This window comes from Siniperca chuatsi, linkage group LG8 (assembly GCF_020085105.1).
Source record: "Siniperca chuatsi isolate FFG_IHB_CAS linkage group LG8, ASM2008510v1, whole genome shotgun sequence".
Taxonomy (NCBI): Eukaryota; Metazoa; Chordata; class Actinopteri; order Centrarchiformes; family Sinipercidae; genus Siniperca; species Siniperca chuatsi.
In genome coordinates, this window is record NC_058049.1 from 13,451,442 (window position 1) to 13,474,189 (window position 22,748).

Sequence of the window (22,748 nt, forward strand, 5' to 3'; positions counted from 1 at the left end):
TAGCGGGACTAACGCAGTTGGAAGTGGAAAAATATGGAGGGAAAACAAGATGGAGATGGAAAGGCCCAGATAGAAAAAGTGCTGAAGGAAATAGAGAGGTACAAAGCAAGAGAGATATCACTCTGTCAAAAACTGGCTGTTATGCTCCCTTCTCTTCCCTCCCATCCCCGAGTTTCTGTTCCCTCGGTGGCCAATTACCGCTAATTAAAATCCTCACTGCAGCTCTCCCGGACTCCCACTCTTCCTCTCATCCAAGACCTCCATCTCTCTGCTTCGCCTGTCACCCCGTCGCTCTCTCTTGTCTGTTTCTCTTTCTTTGAAGACATGGTGTTTCTGCCTGTCGCGGTCAACAACTTAAACACCTTGTTTCCTCCTATTCTTCTCATCTTCTTCCTCACCTTTGTACCTCTTCACCCCCTCTCTTTTTCTCTTCTTCACTCCTACATTTGGGCCCCCCTTCTTCTTTATCTATCCTCTTCCCGCCTTTGCTTTCCCTCCCGATCTCACCTCCTCCCTCCTCCCCCTCTGTTCCTATCATCATCAGCAGTAAGGTTACTTTAGTAGTGCCAAGAGACTTGACAAGGCTGTGGGCTAAAGACTGTAGCACTCAGACTGTTATACCTTGCTAGCTGGGGGAGTTTTTTTCTCCTCTTTTTTCTTTTTTTGACAAGGTTGTCGACATCTTTGCTTCTTCCTGCCTCGGCGTCAGCAGTGCGATCCTTCTAGGTGTTAATATGCTTCGTCAAAGCTGCTGCTGCTGATGAGGAGGAGCGTGATGATGATGATCATAGCAGCAGCAGCCCTGGTGTTAATTCATTCAGTTAATTCATTCGCCTTGAAGGAGAAAAGGGGATAAAAAAAAGCTCCAGTGTTGCTTGGCTCAGGGAAAGAGCGTTGGAGTTAGAGGGAGTAAAAAACGTCTTTGCTGCTGCTCTGTGATGAAGAGAATTATGTCCACTCCTTTTAGCATCGGCATCTTGTTCCCCCCTTCATCGTCTACTCTTGTCCTTCTGTTTAGAATAACTGCCCCTCTGTCTTTTTCAGAGAAAGGTGGAAAGAGATAGGGAGAGCCGTAGGGACCTTTACAAGACTTGAGCCTTCCTTTTGTGCCAAAGCCCGGGCCTGGATTTAAGAGCTGTGTCTGCTTGGCTGAGCACAAACTGAGGCCGAGCACACAAAGGACCAGCTAGCCTTTTTCCTGCCTCCTGCTTTAAAGGCAGATAAAGAAAGGCAAGGGACAGATGGAGGTATGAGAAGAGAGAGAGAGAGAAAGGGGAGGGGAGAGGATGGACAGACGGATGGATGGCCGTTGAGTATGAAAAGCAGGAGCAGTGACTCGTGGCCTCCCAGGTAAGAATGCTGAGAGGCCATTGGGGGAGGGGAGGGAGGAGAGACTGAGTCAAAAAGAGGGCTCTAATGACAATAAGCAAGAAAAAAAGCTGGAATGGCAGACAAAAAGAAAAGCTGGGGCGGGTGTCACCGGATGGCACTCAGTCAAGTTCTCTTAAGGCTCCTGCCAGTGTGACGCCCACTTCTAAGAGAGAGCAGGCCCACACACACACACACACACACACACACACACACACACAGTCTCTCACTGTCTCTTTGTCGGGTAAATGTGCATGGCAAATCAGGTGTGTGATGAATATAGTTTGAGCAGCACTCAAGTACAAATTTACTTTGCTTTCCCCTCCCGTGTTACTTACTGTTTCCCTTCCTTGTCTACTTGTCTGCGCTGTTATTTTTTACCTTTACTTTGTTTCCTTTCATTATGTTGTTGTTCTTGTTTTTGCAAGAAGATCATACAGTGTGATGGGGCCTTAACTGAACAAGTGTAGCAGTATGTTTTATAAAAGTGTCTCCATACCATCTGTTAGAAACAAGCTTTTGTGTTATAATTAGGTCAGACAGATTTGTGTTTTTGCATCATATTCTAATCGATCTGATGAGCACTTCAGTTTTCCCAGATGGAAAACAGGATAAAACCACAGAGGACATTAGCACTTTATGAGGAGAGGGGGCTGTCTAAGAGAGAACAACTGACATAAAACAAAAAGACGGTAAGAGTGGTAAGAGTTTCATTGAGACTGATGGAATTACTCAGTAAAGAAAAACTGAAAGGAAGACACTCTTGCAATTAAAATTAACATACAAGCCTGTGGTGGAAAGTAACCAAATACATTTAATTAAATACTGTGTACAATTTTGAGGTATTTGGAATTTACTATTAGTAGAGACTAGTATTTTCATTTTCTGCTACCTTGTATTTCAAGTTCGAACCTACTACATTTCAGAGAGAAATATTGTACTTTTTACTCCACTACATTTATCTGACAGCTGTGGTTACTAGCTACTTTAAAGATTAAGATTTTATATTACAAAAATGGTAAAAAAAAGTTTATTGATATGTTTGTGAGCTCCTCCTCAACCAGCCACAAAATTAAAATGCTGCTTAGATATGAATGCACTAGTTATAATAATCCAGTGATATAATATATAAAAATATAACTCTGACATTCTGCCTCCATAGTGAGTACTTTAACTTTTAATACTTTAAGTACATTTTGATGATAATACTTCTTTGCTTTTACTTAAGCAAAACTTTGTAACAGAGTATTTTTACATTGTAGTGTTACTGTTCCAACTCTGGAAATAGCACATGTTGAGATAAGTTAATTCATTTATATGCAATTACATGCAATATAATAATTTATATGCAGTGCATGGTTATTCAGTATAAACAAACAGAAAGGCATGATGATTTCAGAAATGTCGCTGTTGCATGTATTTTTCTGTCAAACTTGTCTCTGAGACACTTGGAATACATAAACAGTACTATGTAAATAGTAAAACTAGCTGTGTTGTACAAAGGTTTCCCTTCATTGGATGAAAAGCCACAAAACAATCTAACATCGAAACCTGGTTGGAGATTTAAAGAACTGTTGCCTTAAACAAGTCTGTAAGCGAGCGAAGAGGAGGGAAGAAAAGGAGAAAAAATGGACATCCAGTGAGAAAACTGCAGTTTTTTTCTATGACATTAAGCTACAATCAAATCACTGTGCAGAATATCTTATTACGATCCGATGAAACTTGTTGTTCAGACGCTTTGGAAAGACGGTCTGCATGGTAAAAATCAAAAGGTCTCACATCTGTTTATCATGATTCCCTCCTCTGTGTGGAAGATCAACCTTTTCAGACCCATAGAAGCAAAGACGTCAAAGATACGTCAATGAAATGGACAACCACAGAGTAATGACAGCCATTAATTCATATTGCTGTTCATCTGCCAGAAGTTTTAAATGTCTTCTTCACATATCATAAACCAACATGGAACACACCTAACATGTGCGCATGTTCATGTAACATGTGACAGTTTGGAAATATTCAACCTCTAGCAGGATGATAAAATGTGGCCATTACATGCTTATTTTTGCACTGTATGCTTCTACCACAGTGATGCTGTTAGGTATAAAGCATAAAACTGCTTGTTGGAAAAAATGCTTGTTCCTGTTATGTGCAAAATCAGCATGAACAAGCTGGTCTGTTAAGTTTCTCCCTCATTAATCAACAAACAGAGGCAGAAACTGAAAAACGCTACAGGAAATGGCCACAGTGCTGATTTTGAAAACCTGATGTGATGAAGTGGGCGCAATTTGATTGGTTTATGTGAGTCCACCTAACTTATATACATTAAGATGGTTTCCCATTTTGCAGAATAAAACTTGTTGAAGGTCTTTATACCATGACATGTGTCAACTGTAAGTGAAAGATTTTCTTCCTTCTGCCTGTACTTTCTTGTAGGCACCTGTAATTGAAACATTTATGTGTGGAGACATTTTATTGTATTTATTTTCAGAATACAACATATTTTTGTGGGCACAACTTTGTTATGCCTTTTACTTTTTAAATGTATTTATTTATTTATTATCCTTACGATGTATGTTACCCTCACTTCACACAGCAGTGAAATGCTGGATTGATTTTTCACTGCAGCCTCAAAACACAATAGAATTTCACCTTAACAAAACTGCACACTAAAGAAAGGTGAAAACGATCATGACGGCATAAAAATCTCTGTTCACAATGGAGTTACAGGAGATCACCCTGCATGCATGTACATTACACCCCTGTCCACATATTTTCGGTAATTTTGATTTAGTTTCCAATTTAGCACAATCTTAGTCTTAGTCACTGGGTTGCCGGTTCATTCTCCTTTCCACATGTTGAAGCGTCCTTGAGCAAGACACTAAACTCCAATTGCTCATAATGGTTAGGCCAGTGCCTTGCATGGTAGCTCTGATGCCACTTTGATATTGTCCTGAAGAGTTCTGAGATAATCTTCCTTCTTCGTTATGACATCCACTTTGTGCAACGCACCAGTTCCACTGGCAGTAAAAGCATGATATTACCTCGATAGGAACAGTGTCCTCAGGATTGAATGCGTCACCTTAACTCCTTCAAACCTATTTCTTGTCATTAAGTGCATTTCCATCGACCTATTTTTAGGTGTATTGTCAGGTTGCGAATGAAAAAACGTGAGTGGGAATGATAATGTGTTTCCCCAAATATTGCAACAAGAGTTTTTGCGCTTGGCTGAGGTGGAAAAGTTGGTGTATTGATAAAAGCAAAATGCAGCACAGTGCAATAGAAGCAGACTTAGGCAATAAATCATGACAGACATGAAGCATGTGACTTAAACATCCACTGAAGAGACTAAAAATAGCAGATGAAAACGTCTATTAATTACATCATCACATCACGCCCTCTTCTTGTGCAATGGTTTAATAGCATCCAGCTGGAGAGTTAGTGTCACTAGTTGTTTATCTCGGTGAACCAACTCCTAATATTCGCATAACAGTAGTGGATGGAAACAAATAACTCCATCTTTGTTTCCTCAGAATGCTCCTCCAGACGTTTTATTGTTTGTCCATATTTTGTACAATAACATTCATTCAACTTTGTGGCAACACTTTAGGGAAGCCCTTTTTCCTTTCAAAGGGGCTTGTAATACACAAAGCCAGGTTTGGTGTGGAAGAACTTGACTGAACTGCACAGAGCCCTGAGCTCAACCCCATCCAACACCTTTTAAATGAACTGTAACGCCGACTGATCGGCCAACATCTCAAAGTCTTGTGGAAAACCTTCCCAAGGGAGCAGCATATTTATGCTCATTTTTGGAATGATATGTTCAACAATCACATATGGGTATAATGTTTCCACATACTTTTGGCCATGGAATGTACACTGTGTACATTTAAAATTCAATGAAAGACGATCCAAAATCCCTCATTTGTTTTGCAAAACCAAAAACAACAGCCTCATGTAATCACACTGGGCAATTCTTTTCAGCATTTTAAATACACACACATAAGTACACACACTCTTGCTGTCAGTCACACACACTTTCACAAGACACACATGCACTTTCTCCTTTTAACACTGCTCCTCATGCACGCTCCATAACACACTATCCAACACACTCTCTCCTTCACACATAAATCCCTCACACATCCTAACATGCTCTGCTAGCTTTCCATCTCCCCATCGACCTCCCAGCGCCCCTTCTCTCCCTCTCTCTCTCTGTGTTTCAGGGTAATGTGAGCCAGCAGCCGTAACAGTGGGTTGGGGAGGAGGAGGAGGAGGAGGAGGAGTGGGGGTGGTTTTGATGTATAGTGGAACTAAAGCAACCCTGCCGATCGATAATGTAAACAGGAGCGAAGAGAGGCGGTAAATAAGGCCGACTCCCGACAGAACTGTCTGTCTCAGGTGACGGAGAGAGAGGGAAAGAAAGGAGAAGTGGGGAAGAGGGGGTGAGAGGAATATCTAATAGAGGAGAGGAAGGGGGAAGGGGGTAAAGAGGATAATGGAGGGATGAGAGAGACAAGGTAGGAGAGGCACGGATGATGGTTGGATGAAGGATGGAAGAAGAGAGGAAGGGATAGAAAGGAAATGACGGAGGGATGGAGGAGAAGGTAATGGGGGTGAGGAAAAGTGGGATGACTGGATGAGGTAATGGTGAAGGAGGGAGGGAGAGAGAAGAGTGATGACAAAGGACGTAGAGAGTGAAACAGATAGATGGGGTGAGGAAGGATGGATGGAAGAGGTGGAGAGGTAGAGGGGAGAGAGTGGAGAAAAGAGGATGGAGAGGAAGCAGCAGTGGTAAACAGAGGGCAGAAAAACAGATGAGTGGGTTAGAAATGAGGACAAATCACCCGGAAGTTATAGATTACAATTCAGTTTTAGCAGAAACAGTGCCTGTACTTGTTTTGCGTGTGTGTGAGTGTGTGTGTGTGTGTGTGTGTGTGTGTGTGTGTGTGTGTGTGTGTGTGTGTGTGTGTGTGAGAACAGTGTAGCAGTGACATTTAGCAAATGGCATGCAGATGAATGACCACCAAGTGACCCACTGTTGAACCGAACCAGCACAACACACACACGCATTAAAACACACATATGCGACCGAGTTGTGAACCTGGCCACCACTGAATGATGCATTGGCACGGCTGAACGACTTTTTGAGAGCACATGCTCACTCTGGGCTACTTGACTACTGGAGTAGTTCAGACTGAGTGGAGAGTACACACAGAAGTGTAACATAAACAATGACACAACACACAGACAAACACACGTGGAGAACAAATACGTGCCAAACTGTTGTATTATGATTACACTGTACTCCTTTGTGTTTGTCCTTTTTTTGTTCCTTCATGCGTTACTGCATGTTTGATCACAGTAATTAACCTCATGCTTCCGTGAGGGTTTCATCTGCTTTGTACTGTATTTTAACTAATTCAAATGTTCTTATCTTTCTCTTCCGCTATTTAAAGAATCAACTGCAGCATTCTCATACTCTATAAATAAAATTGTTGCTGCTCACCAAGTGATAAATCACAATAGTGATTCATCCTATAGTCAGTTCTTGGAGGCTCTTAAATTTGCAGTTTTAAACCAATGGGTTTTTTTCTGATGTGACAGAGTAATGTTAGCTTTTCTAATGCTCTCTTAACAGCTTCAGTATTGTACAAAATCCAACATTAAGTTGCAAGGTAATGTAAGGTATGTTGTCACCGCTGATGTGAAGTTGTTTGGGCCAGTCTCTGAAAGGTGAATTTTGCACTAGAACATTTCACTGATAAGCAAAAGATAAAAGCTCAAAATAACCTGATGAACATCCAGAAGGGCTGGGTGATAATTCAGTATTTCCTTTATCGAATTTTAGCAAAATTATAATGTGATGATCTTATCATGTCATTCTACAAATTTCTGTTAATTCTGAGCAAGCTGTGATTACTAACAAAATTCAAGTCTTCTGTAGAGTGGAAACAATTAGTTAATTAATCAATCAACAGAAAATTAATGGGCAGCAATTTTGATAAGCAATTAATTGTTTAAGTCAGTTGTCAAGAAAAAATGCCCAAAATCCACTGCTCCCAGCTTGTCAAATGTGAATAGTTGCTGGTTTTCTTGGACTTCTATTATTGTAAAATGAATATCTTTGGATTTTGGATTGTTGGTCAGAAAAATTAAGCAATTTGTAGACGTCGCCTTTGGCTCTGGGAAATTAAAATGGACATGTTTCACAATTTTATGACATTTTATGAACCAAATGATGAATGAAGAAAATAATCTGCACATATTCGATATTGAAAATAATTGTTAGTTGCTGCCCTAGTTTTTAGTTTGACACATGAATGCAATGCCTAACAACAGTGGAAGACAGGTCATTGCTTTGAACTTCAGTTTGATTTTATATGTGATTTTGCATACATGTGCCACATCATGACGTTTATCGATGTTAGAAAATATTCAGATTAATAATGTGATAAAGATTTCAACCATGTTCGTCCATAGCCTTGACATCAAGTAATTCAACACTTATAAATACTTAAAAATATAATAGATGAATTAAAAAGTCATATGTCAGGTAATAATGATAAATATCATTGACCACTTAGCTGTGTCGTGCCTCAAAGCAGTTTTTGTTTACAATGACATAACAGGCCACAGTCACTTCCTCTTCACTGTTTTTTAAGAGGTTGATCCACCATAAAATAAAATGTGGCTGAACAAAATTTAATTGTTGAACTCCCTTTACACTTACTCTCTATGTTGGTTCACAGATCAGTGAAGCTGTAATGTAGAAAGAGTATAGTAGAGCACATTATTGTTGGTGCACGAAAAAATTTTTTTAGCTGGCTGATGTTGTAGCACTTAACATCTAATAGGCCTGCAGCTGGTGGCCATTGGGAAGACTGCAGACAGTGTCTGGTGGAAGATTAACACTTTAGCATAGACACTGAGCTCAGATTTGGAACAAATGTGGACAGAGGGGACAGTCAGGTGGGAGGGACGGAGTCATCAGGGTTATCAAGTGTGATCCTCCCATTACAGATGTTTGTCAGATGAATTAGCCCCATGACACCTCCAGAAGGATCATTAAGCTGTAGTAATGATTCGTCACTCTTTCACACACACACACACACACAAAACACTAACACTCACACTGTTACAGCCTACATAAAATTCCTCATACACTGAATGTACAATGACTGGACAATTCATGAGAGAAATCCAGGGGAAAATCTATACCGACCATAAAGCTGTCATTAAAATGTTCTGTTAGTGTTCAGGATATTCACCTCCGATTTCAAGCCATATGAAAGAAGTGATATACCATAAACCTTTGCCAATCTATGCGATAGGAGAATATTAGTGTCTAATAGCCACGTAAATGTATGAACAGGCTTTGATCAGAGCACTTACTATTCTTTCTTTGTGGGTTCATGCACTCAAACTAAGTGATTTCTCAAGGATCGCACTGTCCTTCATCAGTGAGCAGTTTGATGAAGGACTGTCACATTATTCAGACATGCTTCTTTCGATCCACATCTGTGGACTCTCTCATACAAGTCTGTGGTGCAGACTTTCATCCACACACTTCTGGTCGCAGGAGGACACAGAGGCATCACAGCATATCGTTTCTGATAAGTCGCCATTGAGGTAAATTCATTTGCTTCTCGTCTCATCGAGGAGTATAGTGCTGGTTGCTTTAGAAGAGTGGGAGAAAGGCAAATATTGTGCTGTAGCACACAACCCAGGTTTGGTTTTTTAGCAACTATGTAATCATGTAAAAAAAAAGTGAAAAAAACGTTCACATTCTGCAGTGCAAATATTCATACTCCTTGTCAAACATGCCAAAATATCCTTGACAACTAGCCTTTAAAGCTGCTATGACCTGTATTGTTATAATAACAATGGATCAAATATATGTGTAATGCGAAAGAGGTCGTTCATAGTGATGAACCCACTGAGAATTATACTCGACTTCACAGTTCTCCTCAGCTCTATGCAGAGTTTTCTTTCAGCCTTTACTGTTTTGGTTCACTCTCACCGTTCTCATCAGCGGCATTTTCAAACACAGCAAGCAGCTGTTTTCAGCAAAAAAGCTCAAAAAACCCACTGTATTCTACCTGCCCTGCTCAGCAGACAGACACAGTTAGCGACTAGCTTGTTAACATAGTGGAGATTTAGCAGTTAAAGAGTCAGATACTTTTCTTAGAAGTTGGTGGAGACCAAAAACAGAGCTAAAAAGAGAGTGAATATTGGACTTAAATCAAAAAAGTCAGTTAATGCAGCTTTAGTAACTAAAATTGTATTAATGTTCTGGGGGCATACTTTTGAGCATTTTTCCTGTAAAATAAAAGTACTTTAAAGAGTAACTCCACACTAGATATTTGAAGGAGGAATATAATTGCACTGGCCTTCATGGGTTGACAGGTACTATTATTTTCTCATGGGCCACTGCAAATACATAAAAATGAAAAATCTACTCTGTCCTTGTACCTTCAAAAAACACCATTAAATTATTAAAACAGTATGTAAACATGAAATATGGGTATTGTAACCAAATCAGAGACAATATCTCACAAGTAGCCCATCTGATCCAAATTAATTCAGTCTCAAAAACAACACAGTATGCTGATGGGAAGGCTGATGTCTTTTTTGGAAACATGTTGGACTTCAATCAGATTTTGCCCCAACTTTCCTGCATGTTCTCACATTTCAGTCACTGGAAGTTTTCAGTGATCAGTACTGATTAAGGCTCTACTCTGTTTCCAGCTTCTGGAATTGATCCAGACACTAACCAAACATTACCAATAATCAATATGACTTTTTACTGGGAAAGAATTACACTTTTGGGATCATTATATGCATGAAAATCAATTTCATCTCAATAAAATCTTTTTACTGAATCTTTACTGATATACTGAATCGTATTCAAACAACTTCAAAAGATCTGATGTCTTACAGTGATACCTCAAGTTTTTTTTACAAGTTGAGTTCACTTGTGTCATTGTCTGATTGCATTTAGAAAAGTAAGAATTGTGAAATATTACAATAACATTAATAATAATATCAAAGAAAGTTATGTGTAAAAACTGCATCATGTTATCAAAATGTTTGCTACTACGCCCATCTTTAAGGAGATTTAACAAAAAGTGATTTTAGACTGAAGCTGTCTCAACTTAAACTAAGTTTCCTCTCTTTCAGCTTTGGATCTCAACTGTTTTTTTATTAAGAAGAAACACAGTACAATAGTTTTTTGGCAGCCAGAGCTCGGTTCCACCGCCTGGGCGTAATGAGCAGATCCTGCATCGCTAACCAAATATCCTCCATTGATTGTGGTTAGGTGGCAGAATTTCCTTGTCAATGGATACAACTGCAACAATTTCTAACAACAAATGAGCTGATAAAGGGTATCGGGGAAGTGGACACAAGAACACATTTCATACTTCTGTTTTGAAAAAAGATCATCAGATCATATTTCAAAAAATCCCAAACACTGTGTTAAATCTTTCTGCCTAATGGCCTCCTATCCTCAGAGGGTTGGATTAAAAAGCTTCTTCTGAGCTTCTTCTGTGCTGTGGAGTCTGTGGCTTGTTAACTGTGTGTGTGTGTGTGTGTGTGTGTGTGTGTGTGTGTGTGTGTGTGTGTGTGTACTTGTACTTGCTACGTAGTGAGGACAGGACATTTTGACCGGTCCTCAGAACTTCAAAGGGCTGTTTGAAGGTTAAGACTTGGTTTTAAGGGTTAGGATTAGGCATTTAGTTGTGATGGTTAAGGTTAGGGTAAGGGGCTAGGGAATGCATTATGTCAATGACAGAGAGAGAGAGAGAGAGTGCTGTATTAATGTCCATCTTAATCTAATCAGTCATTAGGCTGATATTGTTTTGAATTGTGAGATAATGATTTGGCCCACTCACCAACACGGTGAACGGTTGAATCTGTGCAGCTCATGGAGGCAATAAAAACACTACAATTTGCATGAAAAATCGCATTCCTTGGAGTCATAACTTCAAATCTGAGCAAAGAGACATTTTAAACATATTTTTAGATTTACACTTTCCGCAAGATATCATTATCTCTGATGTCCATCGCAAACAATCGTCCATAAATCCACTCCCTAAAATAGATACTCCCTATTACTCCAGAACTTGCCTGAGAATCATCACATTTTACGTTTTCCTCAGTAAAGTAATCCAGGGATAGTTGTCTGTACATTCGTGACTACATTGCAGGAAGGAACTACTAAAAGCTAATGCAGCAGACTTTTAATTATGCCAAATTGCCAAAATGTAAACAAATATAGGCTAAAATAAACAGGGCTCAAGATGTAGCCACCAGCATAACTCACTGAATCCATGGCAAAATTATACTTCCTGTGTACATCCCCCAAAACATCATGGAGACTGTACTTCTAAACTGTTTTTTCCCATTTCTATTTATAATTGGTTCATACCTCTGTGAAACCTTGTGAAAGCTGTTACATCTGTTCATACAGTATCTGTTATATCAGTTTAATGTTATCCAAAAGAGTTAGAGGTGGATAGAATTTCTCATTAATGAAACTTAGAAGTGAATACAGTGCCACATTGCAAATAAGCTACACAACAATAATGGCCTTTACTTATAAGTACATTTAAAAAATCCTCTCCTAAATGGAGGTTAAAAATCAAACTACTTTTATGACAACTGGGCAGATTTGAGGCTCTGATTGGGATTGATTGATTTGATGTTCAAATCTGGCAACACTGCAGATCAGTCCAGTAGTATCACAGAACTGGCGCTTGATTCAAGACTGAAGTGACAAGACTGATCTGTAGAGGAATAAACTGAGATTATTTCACACCACAGCATCCTTTTAAGAAAAAAAAAGAAGTGTCAATACTTGATTAAATGTATTGTTGAAATGGAATTGGTTTCGGTATGTGTGTGTGTGTAGAGGCGGTGGTCCGTCTAGGTCTTAAGACAGCGTTGGTATTCACACTGAGAGCAACATGCTGAGCCTCATCAGAATGTGTGGTGTTGTGGACGTAGGCGTGTAGAAGCTTGTTAAACCACATCTCGACTACAGCTCTCGCTGTTGCTCATTCAGCCACTGTTTGTAAGGTTCTCTGTTTCATTCCTGTTTTTTTCTCTCTCTCTCCTCTGCCTTCAATTCAATGCACTTAACTTCATTTATCCTTTATTTAATCAATTAGTCCAATTGAAGTCTTTGAGACCTGAGAAGAAAAAAAGCATTCATTAACTTGACAAAGAAAATACACAGTATGAATTAGTCATGCGCTCCAGCAGCTGCTTGACAGAAAAACATAAAAAATATATTGTACAAAGCAATTAGAAAAAGACATTGTTGTAAACATGCTGAGAGACAAATAAAATATAATTTTAAAGTGCCTTTCATACTTTTCACTTTGATAAAGGTGTGTCATACTAAACAGTCTTAGTAAAAACATTTATGGAAGAATAATTTAAAATCAGCAAGTAGAGAGCACTTCTTTGGTGACATGATACATCCTCTGGCAGCCATATTGGAGGTCATCATCTCTTGGCAACAGTGGCAGCTTATAATACTGTTTGGTCAGGTACCTTGCAGGCTATTTGGCTAGCAACACCAAACACACCACCAGATTTCTCAGATGGGGTACAAATGTACTTTTTCAAACTATTGACTTCACAATATGACAAACACCCACAACATTCTTTTATAGGTGTCCCAGGTTTTCCTGCCCAGTTATATATTTAAAAATAACCTGCGTGCAGCATCTAAACCAGTGACAGCAATGCCTTTATAGCTTACCAGGTGTGCTGTTAAAATCAAACATTAAATGCTATTAGCATACTGTGTATGTGACATAAGACAAAGAACAGTTTACTGAAAGCTGAGTGTTCCAGACTTCCAAATGCCTGCCCACAACTACAATTTTTTCAGCTATTTAAATGAAAATGAATAATAAAGTCAAAACAAAGTGTGAATTCAGTCTGTTATGGGGCAAAATATTGCTGTGTGAAATATGAAAAACATGGCCTACCTTCCACCTAACATGCTCACAACTCAAGAGCCTGGCCTGAGGGGGACAGGTTTGACTCACCTGTAGCTAGGAGATCCCCTGATATTTAATATATCACGGAAAACCAAAAGCTTGTCCCAGTCTCAAGCTTTCGGTTTTACTCAAAAACCATCATCAGGAGCAGCTTGGTGTCAGGAAACAACAGCTAATAAATACCAGGCGTCCCAGCTGATAGCATCAATTCGACAGATTATGTCACAGGCTTACACAGAGGTAAGCTAGAACAACACATGTCAACACCACATATAGTATCCATCAACACATACCAAATGTAGCTGCAGGACTGGACTCTGTGTCACCTGCAAGGCTGGTGCCATTTTAGCTAGTAGTCTTTTGCCGTGCCCAGCCAGATCCTCTCTTGATGTAGGCTGTTCAGGTTTTATTTTATGGGTAAATTGCTACATTTTTCCACAATTCAAAACAGCAAATGAAACACACTTCACACCTGAATGATCGTCTGGACATGGCGTAGTTCACTGTGTCCACCATTGCTCTCCAGGCATCCACCATGAGACAGACCCGGCCACCCCATGTGACATCATTTCTGACCCTCCCCTCTCCTCCTGCACAAGCCCTAATGCCGCATTCACGTCATGCCAGATGAATGGCAAAGATGGCAAAGATTCCTTTGGTTATGACTTGTGAGCGACACAGGACAACTCAGAACAGTTGTGTGACTGCAGAATTGGTGATGTGAGAGTTAAAAATAGTGTAGAAGCAGAGTAGGGGTTTCTGGCACAACTTCAACTACTTCAAAGTGCATGGACAAGGGAAAAAAGTCTAAAGAGGACAAAACTCCAGCAACACTCTACACTTTACACTAAACAACTTTATTGTTAGACCAACGTGTTTGGAATTGCGGCCTTCATCAGGTTCACTTAAAAATAGTGTGCATTAACAATACAACACTAAATTTGGCTTTATTACACTGAACAATGACTGATGTAAGACAGCCATGCTTGATTGATTTTCAGGCACTTCTGTATTATTAAGCACCAAATGGATATATTGGAGCTTTCAGAAAAATCCAACTTACCCAGTCGTATTCGTATTCGTTCTCGTACTCATATCTACAAGTCAGAAACTCTAAATTACAATAACTCTGACATGACATGAACATGACATTAATCTATCAAACCAAAAGATATCTGTTGAAGCCAAGATGCCAGTTTGTAATGAAATTACAGTAACTGATACTGTATTTGTAATTAGCATGAACACAGTTGAACATTTTAGTGATAGTTAATGGGATAGCGGTGTGCATTGGTGATGTTTTTTTCATCATCATTGTTTGTTAAGGGAGAGGTGATGTGACTGCAAAGCTTCTGTCAGGGGATTTAAAACATGCTAGAGATGTGTAGCACATTGATGCCGTCTACTCAGTTCAGGACTAAAATTTGATTAATTTATGTCTTTTATTATTTTTGTGCGACTATATTTAACATGGCTGCCATAATAAACACTGAAAAAATACGGAATTTGACTGGGAAGATTAAACTCCGCACATACATATGTTCACATACATACATTTTTACTTATATTTTACTCTCTCTTCATATCTGTCACTCACTGTGGTAAGAAGTGCATCATCTTCTCATCTCTCTCTCTCTCTACAGATGTTATCCACACAGTGGGGCCTATTGCACAAGGAGGAGTGGGAGAGGAGGAGAAGAAAGCCTTGAGGTCGTGCTACAAGAACAGCCTGATAACAGCCACCAAAAACGCTGCACGCTCTGTGGTGAGAATGGTTGAGATGAAGGGATGATGGAACTGGGTATGGTTACTAGGACAAACAGGAAGGAAGAGAGGAAGGAAAGATGGATGGATGGATGTAATGAAGGGATAATGAGTTGTTTGTTGTGGTGGAGAGAACGAAGGAACGTAAAAACCTGAGAGATTAGGTTATAAGAGACAGAAGGTCAAAGGAAGTAAACCACTGGAACACAAAAAAGTGAAGAAAGCAAAAAAAGACAGAAGGGAGGCACAGATAAAGAGGAGGAAGAAAAAGAGAGAAGGACTGAGGCACGACTGTGTAAAAAGAGTCTATAGTTAAGAAAGAAACCTGAGCTAAAGAAGAAGTCTCATCACATGAAGATTTTTCAAACAAAACTACATTCAAACTGAGATAGATGGAGAGAGGGAAACAGCAGCTGCAGGTAGGATTGTTGAGTTGTAAGAACGTTTTATGAAACACACCAGGCAGGAGGTTTCACAACAGAACGAGGCGTTACAGTCAAAGAAAAACACCAAAGCAAGATGAAAATAAAGTCAGTGGTAAAACAACGATAAATGCTGTGTACTTGTAGTTTCACTACTCAAGAGCAGAATTTAAAACAAAGTTAAAATGTATCAGTTGCAAACTATTTGTATTTTTAACAAACCATTACAGCATTTATTATAATTTAAAAAAAAGCATTTCTTTTACATATCCAAAATTTGTATCTGTGTCCTCTAACCTTCAAAATGTATATAATTGGAGGGGTTATCACAATGTATTGATTTGATTGATACTGTGATATAAAGTCAAGTCAAGTATATATTTCTTGGTATAGCCCAAAATCACAAACTTGCCTCAAAGGCCTTGATTGACACTGATAAAATCTGAATAAAAATGAAATAGTTGTCATTGAAGACTGAAGAGTGTTTGCACTAGTTAAACTGCAAGTTTGTGAAAAATTAGAAGATATTTATGGAAGTGGGACAAGCTGGTTGACCAAACTATAATTCATGATAAAGTCTCCATTACCAGTTCCTCAATACTTCAGCCCTTTAAGCTTTTTGTTATTGGTTCACTTCCATTAAGTTTTATGTTTACCTTTCGTCTTGAGGTCCTTGTGAGTCATGTCTGCTCTCACCCTGAGTTGCCAACTTCGCAATCTGGTCAAACGAACACATCTGGAGACACAGAGAGCATCCTGGCATCTGCTGGTACCACCGTAGCTGACAGCAGGTTGAGAATCTGCCAGATTTGATTTACTTTGAAGTTTTACTGGCTGCTTTTCTCAACTCAGAACCAGCTGTATAGCATGAACCTGCCTGACATGGATCTCAGTGACTTAAAGTTATAATCCCTAAGATTTTTATATCAAAAACCATTCAGTGTATTTACATTCCATAATCACTTCACTGTTTAGTAGCTTTCATTGTGGGGGTAGTTTGCCTTTTTATACATTACCTACTCACTCACAAGGGATTCACAGGAAACGATACATGCATGTACTTAAATGTTACTGTTTATAATTTAATCTAATTGATAGAAGCCTCCTAACTTACCGATTGCTCTCTTACAGCCGTATCTGAGGTGTGTTAAGTTGCTGCTAATGCAAACAGAACATTTAGTGCTTCTCCTTCATTCTAGAGGGATCGAGGGTTAGTAACAAAAAGAGGGAATTTGCTACTGACTGAAGCCTCATATTAGCTTTGGCTGAACTGTAAATAATTGAAATTGCTTTAAGAAGAGATCTTTTTGCGGCCAGAATGCATAGGAAGAGCACTTAAAGTGACCAGCAGTGCTTTCAATGTACATATAGATGTGATGACTATAAAAGTATATCTTTTGGAGTATTTTACGCAAGTATTATATAGTGAGAGTAGAGAGATGACAGGAAATGAGGGAAAGAGAGATGCAACAAAGGTCCCCATGTGGTTCATGGTCAGCATCATAAACCCTAGAGAATCGTTATAAGACATACTTGAGAAAAAACAACTATTATTTAAAAGCATTCAACTGCCGAAGCACAGGTGGCTTTTTTTGTGGAATAGCCACAGTGAGCTGTGAGATGAAGAGCTGCAGGTGACAGGCTCTTTGAGAACTAGCACCACTCCAACACGCTGTCAATGTAAACAACTACTTTCACATGTCTGTCCTCTTCTGTTGGAAACTGATTACGGTCACTCACAGTATGATGAAAAAAGGCCAGTTATTTACCGTTGTCTTTATTGAAATGTGACACAGCGAGTCCTCTCAGCCCACAGCTTGTTTGGCTCCGTTGTAATCAGATACCCAAGTTATTACTTTGTTGTGTCATTTTGAATGTATCTCTGGGACCTGTATTGTTAAAGCACACTAGATGTTACTAAAAGAAACCAATGGTGTCGCAAATCAACCTCTATAATGGTCACCACATCCACCGTTACAATCACTATAATAATGCTTAGGGCCCAACAGTACTGTAACTGAGGAAGGAGGTCTTTCTACACCAGTTCTGCCATAACAAAGGATGATCGACAGTTTTAAATAGATGCGAAACACAGAGAGAGAAGAAAGGCTGCCACAAAAAACAATCAGGAGAAAGAGTCCATCCAGCAGAGTGTGATTTCTGTGCATTGGTGTGTGTGTGAGTGTGTGAGTGTGTGCGTGCATGTAAGATGAAAGCAGGCTGTTATGTGATCACCAACAGATTGTAACCATTTTGTTTGTCATATTTACTCTGCAGGCTTTCCCTTGTATCTCCACTGGAATCTACGGTCAGTGTCTGTGTTTATGTGTGTGTCTCCTCAAAACAGAACTAATGCATGACGTTTTCATCTGCTGTGTGTGTGTGTGAGTTAGTTATCATAATTTTCATAATTCCATACTCCAAATGTTTATGCGTTGCTTAGGGCTTTATACTCAATCTGGTAATTTATTTATTTTTTGAGTGAGAGAAAAAAATCAACAATAACAACAACAATATATCTGCGTGTCTGTGTTTATACGCTGAACACACTGGCTGTGTTTTCCATCACATGCTTGTTTCCAGTATTAGTCTTTCTGTTTAACTAGAGTGCTGAGCCACCCTGTGCCACTTGTCACATTATCTCCTGCAGCCCAGAGGTGGTTCTCAGATTAAGGCCTTGGATTAAGACTGGCAGATTAAGATAGATTAGGCCGGAGATTGTGTCAGATTGACTCTAATCCCCCTTCACACTGGCAGGAGAGAGAGTTAAGGATAGTGCTTAAACACTCCATGGGGTGGGTTTGGGTGTGAGGCTTGTCGACACTTCTCCACTGTTGCTAGATAGAGGAAAAGCCAAAGTTGTGATTGACTCAGTGTGTTATCCGTGTCTTCTGCTCTGTTGCACCTGTTTTTTGATGTCTCTCTGTTTTTATTTCATTTAAGAATACTTCCACAGCTCTTCCAAAGTGTTTTCTTTCAGCTGGGCTCATTTTTAAAGAGGAAGGAGAAACCAAATTGTCTAAATTTAAGATGGTTTTTGCAGTAATTTGTTATGTGATGAAATTGAAAAATAATTAAGGGGTGTTGCCAACGGTACTGCCAGCCAATCATATTAGTAGTTTTTGAATAATGCTACAAACTATCTTAGAGCTTGTTGTGGAGCACTGAAAACCAAATACATTATTAATACATACATATATTGAATTGAGGAACCATTAGTGGAAAAATTCACAGAGTACAGTAGTCATACCACTTTAATAAAATAAGAAAATACCTGGTCTTTAATGCTGCGTTCCAGACAACTCGGAAGTTGAAAATTTCTGACCTCCTATTAGAAAAAGTACAAAGGAATGTCATTCAAAGTCGGAGTTCCTACTTGTAGTGGCAGTCAGGGCAAATCCATCTATTCATCTATCTATTTTGTTTACGTTTGGCGTCGTGCACCTGGAACGCTTGGATCATTTTCATTTTGAAAAAGCTAACAGAAGAGAGTGAGGAAGGTGCCGATCACACACAGTTTGCACATGCCCAAACAGGCAAGAGTAGGCAAATACGTGAAAGCACCTGTGAAGGTGGACCATAGGTGTGCAGAGGCTTTAAAGTTTATTCATTTTAAAAGATGCTTAATTATCAGATGAACAAGACTATTTGACTTTAATAGTAGTTATGGAAAGGCAAACTTGTTAATTTTTTTTTTCTTACATCAAGCAGTAAAATTGTTTTAACATAAGCGTAACATAAAGGGCCCAGTTTGACATATTACATTACATCCCTTTCCGTGTGAATACTGCATGTGTGTATTCTGATGAAATGTATTGTTCAGTGCTAATTTGCATCTTTATGTATCCCCTACGTTCACAAGTTGAACCCTCTCTCCTGATGTATGAAATAATTACTGTATAATCACACAGTTTGTGTTTGTTTGGGCTGAGCAGTTTGGCCACAAGATGAATTTTTACTGCCTTTGTGTTGCATTTCCAGCAGTGGGAATAATTTCCCAGCACTGAAAGGTCTCGGTCGCTGAATGAGTATAGAAGAAGCACTGTAGTTTTTCTCCATCTGTCTCCTCGTAACTAACAAGTGTGTTGTGTCTGTATCTCGCTGGAATACGCAAGTCGGGGATGAGAGGAAGTGAGAAAACACAGAGCATAGTGTTAGAATGATGAAAAGAAGAGAAGAAGAAACAGTGCAGACAGCGACCTCACGCAAACACACAGATCTGTCACTGCACCTGTTCTTGTGTATATTTTTGATGTGTGTGTGTGTGTGTGATGGTGTAGGATATCCACCTGAGCAGGCTGTGCATGAGGCATTAGCAACTGTGAGGGAGTATCTGGATGAACATCATGACAAGGTGCGTATGTATATGTGTGTGTGTGATTGGCAAATTTTCCCTACCATTTCCTCTAGGTGTTATTCCTTTCACAGCTGTTGTTTTTGTTTTCTGGTGGGAGCGAGGAGGAGGGTGTATTGAGAAAACACATACAAGCGCACACATACACACACACACACACACACACGCACATGCATTTAAACACACACACACTCCCAAGCTCTGGCTCTCATGCTCATGGCCAAGTCTGCGTTTTAATTGGCTCCTTACGGGACTAAACCCGACTAACACAAACACACACACACGTACGAGCACACACTCTTTTTCTCCGGAGAAACAGCAAGCGCAGAAAAGACAAAATGATGGAATAGATGACTGGAGGGGAGGGACAGAGGAGGAGAGGGGGGTGATGGGGGAACAAAGAGGAAACTTTCCAATCACTCGTTTACATGCTCAAAACTCTCCTCCTCTCTTCCTTCTTTACTTCTCAGGTCTCCTCCCACTCCTCTTTTCAATCTTTCTTCCTCTCTCTAACCACTGTGCTGTATCACCTCCCAGAGAGGGTGTTGACGATGTTATTGTTAGTGCTGGAGTCTCCAGAGTCTCTGTAGCAATACCAGCCGACTGATGCCGTCAGCCACACTGAGCTCAACAAATGAACATTAAACTTTACATGTCTCACCATAGAGGACAACATTCAACAAGACTTAAACGGCTGAAAATAAGACCAGAAAGCCCAATCAATGAGGCACTTATTTACATTATGCCCAGAAATAGTTCCACTGTGTGTTTTTTTAAGGGGGGGAAAGTTTTATTGTAAACAAATGAGATGGTGAGATGGAGTTTATTTGCATACATATAAATTAACAATGTTCACCAGAAGAAATTGGGTTTATTCTTTAATTGAACTCCCTCCATTTTACATTTTTACAGTGTGTTTTGTTAGGCTTGCTCTTGCTTGGAGTGCAGTAATGTAGAAAATGAAATTGGAAATTATACACACAGTAAGATACTCAAGACACGGGGCAATGCGCCAACACTCTGCATCAATTGTAATAATAAAAACATGAATCATTTATTCGTAAAACACAGCAAGAAAGTAATACCCAAGGCAGTTTCATAGTTGTTATATTTTACAAATTACATTCACAGTTGACCAGAATGTTCAGATGAAACTGATGTAAGGTATTTGAGAAACGATCTACCCCCCAAGGGCTATTTAGTAGCTGTTCCAGGGCTTACGATCATATCACTTAATCTTCATCAGCAAATGGCGTTTACCCAGTTGTCATGGAAGTGACTGTTCGCTAAGCTCCTTCCACCTTAGTTACTGTTGCTGCGCCTATTAAGCTTTTGATTCTGTCACTGCGCATAGAGAGACGAAGTGAAACCGGAACTTCCTGGTTCTGATTCAGAAGTAAGAGAACTTCATTCAAAACATTTGTAACAATGCTTATAACTAAAAATATAGCCTTGGAAACTGTCAATTGTAGGTGTTGATATAAGCTTTGAACCTCAGCTTTTAAACCAACATGGACAATAAGTCCTAAAAGTACGCATAAAAAAATGGTAATCTAAACAACTACAATTCCATAACTGGGCAAACTCCATCTACTGATGAGGATACTGTGATATGATAGAAAGCTACAGAACAGCTACTAAATGGACCTTGTGGTCAACAGTAGTTGAGAAGGTTTTCTCACCTACTGGTCCCAAATCATGAACTTTGACAGATAATAGTTGGAAAATCCTATTATTTTACATTTATTAAATGCAAACTAATAATAAAATGCCTAATTATTAAAGGAAGATTATGCAAGTTTGCATAGGATTTAATGTGTATATAGTCTATCAGCACCAGTGTATTCGCCACAACAGGTCAGTTGATGTGAAAATAAACTTTGCTGCAGACAGATTTTCTGTTTGAGAAGGGAATATTTACAGGCTCTACGTTTCCCTTAAAGACAGGCAGTTTTGAGAGAGCCCATTACATTCAGTTGATATTATTGTTAGCTTTAGCATCTCCAGGGTCTCTGTTGCAATAGTATCAAAATGAGCTCCCCACTGCTACCATTTTCTGGAGACCATTTTGCATCTCTCCTCGCAAGCATTTGCTTTAATTTGAAGGAGGGTGGCTACAAAATGGCGCAAGTGGATGCAACTCAGTGTGGAGGTTAGAGATTTCATACCTTAGCCCAGGGGATGTAGTTACTTACCGCACATTTCCATATCTTCCCTTTTAGTCTCCATTCAAATCCTGGCGAGTGATGGTAATTGTGCAACAAGCCAGGACTGAAAAACACATGCTGCGGGCTAGCAGGCTGCTGAAATGTCTGAATTTGAAAGCAAAGAGACTTAGACTCCCACACTAGGCACAAAGTGATAGAAACAGCCTGGCTATAAATTGCACTCGCCCAAAACCTTTGTAGAGACATTAGGGTGGTAATAATGTTTGTCAGAGTCTGAGAAATAAGAGCGCACAGTGGAGCTTATATCCCTGGAAGCATCTTTTTAATGTAGCTATACATTAACTTTAATCATCAGCCTACATATAGCGTTGTGTACTGTACTGTCTGTCGAGCTTTACAGAGTATAATGTAAATATTATAGACTGCAGAGCCAGGACCTAAAGAACACAAGAGCACAGAGCATAAAGATTGTTTATTGTTGTAAAATAGCTGCACTCACTCGGCCAGTGTCTTAATATTATTTGAAATCTATTCTCTTTATGGCTTTGTGTGCTCTGTGTGTGTGTGTGTGTGTGTGTGTGTGTGTGTGTGTGTGTGTGTGTGTGTGTGTGTGTGTGTAGTGGTAAGTCTAGCTTGAGTTGACCAGTGTTTCTCACCC

General features: G+C 39.5%; 1 protein-coding gene across 10 annotated transcripts in view; it reads left to right on the plus strand.

Moving 5' to 3' along the window:
• Positions 1-22,748, plus strand: part of macrod1 (mono-ADP ribosylhydrolase 1) — a 111,870-nt gene that overhangs the window by 81,744 nt on the left and 7,378 nt on the right. For 5 of the 10 annotated variants that reach the window (XM_044205162.1, XM_044205158.1, XM_044205159.1 and 2 more), the window contains 4 exons: positions 15,026-15,147; positions 17,846-17,876; positions 19,849-19,922; positions 22,711-22,712. In XM_044205162.1, the coding sequence (XP_044061097.1) occupies positions 15,026-15,147; positions 17,846-17,876; positions 19,849-19,922; positions 22,711-22,712 (229 nt within the window). The remainder of the gene's footprint in view (positions 1-15,025; positions 15,148-17,845; positions 17,877-19,848; positions 19,923-22,710; positions 22,713-22,748) is intronic. The other 5 variants (XM_044205163.1, XM_044205161.1, XM_044205165.1 and 2 more) reach the window with 2 other exon arrangements.